Raw genomic sequence first — 5,867 nt, forward strand, 5'->3', positions numbered from 1 at the left:
AAACATTAAAAACCCAGGACAGAAAACAAACTGTTTTCACAGCACAACACGGCACGTGACATCCACCCTCAATGGGGATGCATAAAATAATGTAATTTAAAAAAAAACACAATACAATAAATTGGAGTCTGCAAAATGTCAACTCATTCATGTCCCAGAGTCCCCCTTTCATTTTTCCAACGATCCTGTTAGTACAAAATGCATTATGACAGTACATGGGTTTACCTGCACTGGCCATGCCGCACCATCTCCCAGGGCACAGATGGTGTGTCCTTCAATCTGCTTACTGAGCTCCCAAATCATGTCGATCTCTGATGGCCGTGCATCACCTTTTACAAAACGCCACATCATGTTATTCATCCAGTCCACTCCTACAGAAACAGATGAAAAGAAAAAGTTAGTTAGAGGTATTACAAGACACTGAAAAACCCAATGTGGGTTGACACTTTTAGTGCCTAAAATGACACTGCAGTGGCACTTACCTTCTCTGCAGGGTGTGCACTGGCCGCAACTCTCATGCTTGTAGAACTCAATCAGACGGGCAATGGCTCTGATAACGTCAGTCTGCAAAACACATTCATCCACCAATGTTACAGATGTTTCATGATTTCTTTATGCGCAATGAATTATGCAGCAGAGGTAACGAACTTACAGATTTGTCCATGACTATAAGTGCAGCTGTCCCCAGGCCAGTCTGAGCCTGAATGAGGCCATCAAAGTCCATCAGAACCTCTTCACAGACCTTCTTGGGAATAAGGGGTGTTGAGGAGCCACCGGGGATTACAGCCAGCAGGTTATCCCAACCACCACGCACTCCACCTACCAAACAGATGTTTGTTATAATGAAGTTTAAAAGTAAGTGCATTTAGGGTGTCATCTTAAAGCCCCCCTATTATGCTCATTTTCAGGTTCATAATTGTATTTTGAGGTTGTACACCATATTTTTGTTGTACCGCACATTGCTGCAGATCCTGTTTACACTCTGTTGGTAGGTCTCTTTTTTAGCTACAGATTGAGATATATCACTTAATTTAGCTACAGAGTGAGACATCTCATTTCTATACTATCTTTGTTGGGAGTCGCACATGCGCAGTAGCTAGGTAAAATCACATCAGCTAGATAACTTTTTCTCCAACTTTGGTCAGTACAAGGCAGGATTAGCTGGGAGACGTCTTCTAAACAAGGGGCACTTGTAGAATACCTGGAGAACAGGGACATGTAAGTAGTTCTTTTGTAGATTATGCTGAACTAGTTTATGTTGTAACATTTTGTCATTGAGAACAAGCTAGCATGTTCTACGGTTAGACACCTCACCTCGGCTAGTGACGTAAAAAATGTGCAGATTTTTAACAGCTCACCCAAAGAAACCTGTATCTCACTCAGAACAGCATGGATAGTTTTTTCCCAAGTTTGTAAGCGTGTGGAAGCACCAGAGACACCAAATAACACCCCAAATCCCAGAAAAAGTGATTTTTTCATAATATGGGCACTTTAATCTTTTCCGCCTATGAACCCCAGGGTGCAGATGAACAAATTATGCATTTAGGGTTTCCCTTTCCACCAGTTTCACTTAATTATTAACAGGACGAGTGTATGAATTTACTGGAATAAGGAACTTTACTACTAACTCAGGTCATTAAAAAAAAAAATCACAAACAGTTCACTCTATCCAGTAGTTTGACACCCAAGGTGTTAATTCAAAAACCTCGACTTAATAATAAGAGTCAAATAGGCTCATTGGATACATTGTGTGACACATTCTCAGCTTCAAATGTACCTGCGTGTCTCTCAATGAGGTCTTTCAGAGGGATAGACATCTCCTCCTCTACCGTGCAGGGGTTGTTAACATGGCCGGAGATGTTGAAGAGCTTTGTGCCAGAGTTTCTCTCTCTGCCAAAGCCCAGAAACCACGAGCCTCCACGACGACAGATGGTGGGTGCCACGGCTACGGTTTCCACATTGGCAACAGTTGTTGGGCAACCAAATACACCTTTAAGAGAGCAGCAGAAGTGAGGTAGATATTACAATACAGCTTTTATTTGGCAAGAAAAATAGTCCCACAGGAGTTCTGTGTTCAGATCAAAATAACTTGTAGGTTGAAGAAAATGTGGCCATTGTGAGAATGCACTCAGGGGTACAAGCTTAAGACTAATAAGATAAATATTTTATGTATTTTGACATAAAACCTGTTCCGATTCTGATTTTATGTGTACCAGAACTCACCCACATCAGCAGGAAATGGGGGCTTCAGGCGTGGTTTCCCCTGCTTTCCCTCCAGGGACTCGATAAGAGCGGTCTCCTCTCCACAGATGTATGCTCCAGCACCACGCATCACAAACACATCAAAGTCATAACCGCTGCCACAGCAGTCCTTTCCAATGAGCCCAGCAGCATAGGCCTCATTGATGGCCACCTATGAGCAGATATTCAAGTCAATTTTATTTATATAGCGCCAAATCACAACAACAGTTATCTCATTGCGCTTTTCATCAAAGAGCAGGTCTAGGCCGTACTCTGTGACAGTATATACAGAAACCCAACAATTCCCACCAGGAGCAAGCACTAGGTGACAGAGGCAAGGAAAAACTTCCTTTTAAGAGGCAGAAACCTCGAGCAGAACCATGGCTCAGGGTGGGCGGTCATCTGCCTTGACCGGTTGGGGGTGAGAGAAAGAGACAGACAGAGAAGAGAGAGAGAGAAAGACAGACAAAGAAAGAGAGAGAAAGACAGAAAGATAGAGAGAGAGAGACACATGGAGAATTATAGCAGAAGGTGTCGAGCAGGAACATGGAGGCAGCAGGTGACTCCAACCACAGATCCAGACTCCACAGCTCCAGAGAAATGATTACAGCCATATTTAAAACATAGTGCTTGAACAGGATGGATTATTACACTTTACTATTATAGCCACGAGCACTTGGCCCGCAGTATGCCAAAACTAACTGAATTAAGACAACACAGGAATACACAACAATGTTAACAGCAAATTATCATACACACAAAAATGTAAAAAAAAATAAAAAGGTTCAAATATAACTATAACAAATATAAATAAAATACAAACTCAAGAATTCCCTCTACAAATATCCTTTCAGTAAACACTCAGTCCATACGTTTGTATTTCTGATTTTACGGAACACATTAAGTGATTTTATAGCGAATTGTGTGAATGTTGCTGGCGTGTTATTTTTTAAGACAGTAAAACCATAAACCAATGTTCCTGTGAAATCATAATTTCAAAGTTTATTTCTCAGGTTTCATTTGGTCTATTATCACCTGCAGGTTGGAAGACTCATTGTAGAACTCTCCTCTGATATAAATATATGCAGCACGCGCCCCCATGGCTCTCCCAGCCACCAGGCAGCCCTCCACCAGTTTGTGTGGGTCATTTCGCATGATCTCCCTGTCCTTACAGGTGCCAGGTTCTCCTTCATCTGCGTTCACCACCAGATACTTTGGCCTGAAGAATTAAATTAGAACTTGGTTAAATAGGGTAGAGCAAACTAATCCAGACGAAACCAGCTAGTGTCAACTAAGATGTCAAAGTTGCACTAGTCAATTTGTTCAGCTTTCATGCACCTAATGGCGGACAAGAAATGATGATTGTAAGAGACCATGTGAATTAATGTAATTGAAAATGATAAGAAACCACATACTCAGAGCTTTAACGGCATCCCCTAAATGGCTGGTGGGGATGGATTTGATGAAAAATAAATGTGCTGTCGTTTAGAAAAGATGATGCCAATATTAAGTTAATGGAAATATAAAGATGTCAAAAGAACTCTATTCATCTTCAACTTTGCAAATTGCAAGATTTAGTTACTATTTTTGAGTTATCAATATGATCAATATTTGTGATACCAGTGCAAATATTTTGTGTCAAATTTTAAAAAAAACTCACTGTTGGTTTAATCTGTGTAAGACATTTTTGCCGTTTCATTTCCAATACAAATTACATACGAATATAAGAAGAAAAAAAAAAAGAGCAGATGTGTGTGCATGTGTCTCAGCACAGACCTGCCATCGCTGGGCTTGTTCATGAAGCTCCACTTCATGCCTGTAGGGAAACCAGCTCCTCCTCGCCCACGCAGGCCAGAAACCTTGATCTCATTGAGGATCCAGTCGACTCCCTTCAAGAGGATCTCCTTAGTTTTGTACCAGTCGCCACGCTTCATCGCCCCCTTCAGCCTGGAGCACAAGATGATAGGAGCAGGTGAAGATTGTGTCCTTTTTTTTTTTATCTCTAGACATTATTGATAAATTTTTATTGCAACAAAGCTTCTTGTCAGGACAAGAACATGCATAACTAGAATTCTTCCTTTACTTTTAAGCACGTAAATTAGTATTATATAAATCAAATAAATCAATTTAATACGGATATTATGTTTAAAGTTTGTATCTGTAATATTAAGTTGTGTTGTTTCTGGCGTTGGCGCTAAGATGTAATTGCAGGCACGTCTCTGGAACCTCATCTCCCAGAGTTCCTTTCAAAAATGAACAGCGTTGACTAATGCCTTCTCATGTTTCACATTGGTAGCAGGTCCCAATAGAGAAGGGGAACAATGGCTTCTGATACGGTAACTATAAAACTTTGTAGCGTATTTACGAATTTAAAAAATGTTATTTATTTGCCCTTCTTTTGTATGTTTAGTTTTTTTCTTCTTTTTTTTGACTCAGAGCTGTTCTTTTTCTGTCTGTTGATCCACCATTGTGAGTCAGCAGTAATAAAATGTAGGCGCCTGGTCTTCCAGCTAACATCACAGACAACAATGAGGGCAGAAAAGCATACCCAATTTGTTTGAACCAAATTCGCTTTCCAGCTCAGCCGAACACCGGATCCGCAGGAAGTTACCACACTGATCCCTAACGGTAGGCTACCGACGTCATCTTTACCAGATAGCCCGCGACTCTCCTGCTTTTAAAACAAAGATGTAAACTCACCACAGACAGTAGCCGTTTTTATGGACTCACGGCGTTGCACTGCTAAGAGTGAATAGAGGAAACACCGGAATGGATATTTCGCGTTATTTTAAACGAACAAGAAACACTGATGTATAAAACTGCCAATTAGATTAATTTACAAGTTTACCAAAGGATCGTTCCAGCCCACTTTAACTCCTGTCAATCACCATTGTTTTAACTCACTTTTTGATATATAAGAACTTACCGGCAATTAACTAGATACAAATATTACAGACTACAACGTAAAGGCTTTGCACAGCACATGAGAATAACATCAGGGTAGTTACCTCCAGTCATGGCGGCCATAAAGGTTTGTGAAAATTCTGTCCTCGTCTGCAAGAGGTCCAAATGTGGTTTTCTTAGGAGCACTCTGGGAATATGAGACAAACACATATTCATTGTTAACATTTTAACCCTATTGTCACCATTTAAATTTTTCCAAAATACAGGCCTGTACCTGTGTTGTGCTGTTGAATCGGGTGATAGCAGTCACTGCACCTTGACTGACAGCAATCGGAGCACGGGCCACCCCACACACCACTGCTCGAGACAGGGACAGCATCATTCCTGCACCAAGGACAGACCATAACATGATGTCAAACGGAGGTTACTTTAGTTTAACCCTCATGTTTTCCTATATCAATGTTCTTTTTAACCACCCGATTGTAATTACCAAAAATAACATGACTGATTCCACACATTGCTCTTTGGGGGGATTTTGATGGGTAATTCGGGGGTGCCTTTTTCAATTTTATAGCATTTGATAAGAATTGAAGTGGTTTCCAAATAGTATTGAGTAAAAGTTGACATATTCCAGTCTGTGAATATCCATCAACATACTTTTCTTTCATTTTAGTCTAAATAATTCCAAATTTTTGCTTTTCTAACTCAAACATTAAGTATAA

The 5,867-nt window shown here is 40.5% G+C and overlaps 1 protein-coding gene across 1 annotated transcript in view; it reads right to left on the reverse strand.

The window, feature by feature from the left end:
- The window catches only part of ndufv1 (NADH:ubiquinone oxidoreductase core subunit V1), an 8,345-nt gene that overhangs the window by 1,041 nt on the left and 1,437 nt on the right, over positions 1-5,867 (reverse strand). Inside the window, exons 2-10 of the mRNA XM_032535514.1 lie at positions 5,420-5,529; positions 5,250-5,332; positions 4,018-4,188; positions 3,277-3,460; positions 2,224-2,413; positions 1,778-1,990; positions 653-819; positions 483-564; positions 226-371 (exon numbers count right to left, since the gene is read on the reverse strand). Coding sequence (XP_032391405.1) covers positions 226-371; positions 483-564; positions 653-819; positions 1,778-1,990; positions 2,224-2,413; positions 3,277-3,460; positions 4,018-4,188; positions 5,250-5,332; positions 5,420-5,527 — 1,344 coding nt within the window. The 5' untranslated portion in view covers positions 5,528-5,529. The remainder of the gene's footprint in view (positions 1-225; positions 372-482; positions 565-652; positions 820-1,777; positions 1,991-2,223; positions 2,414-3,276; positions 3,461-4,017; positions 4,189-5,249; positions 5,333-5,419; positions 5,530-5,867) is intronic.

This window comes from Etheostoma spectabile, chromosome 14, assembly GCF_008692095.1.
Source record: "Etheostoma spectabile isolate EspeVRDwgs_2016 chromosome 14, UIUC_Espe_1.0, whole genome shotgun sequence".
NCBI lineage: Eukaryota > Metazoa > Chordata > Actinopteri > Perciformes > Percidae > Etheostoma > Etheostoma spectabile.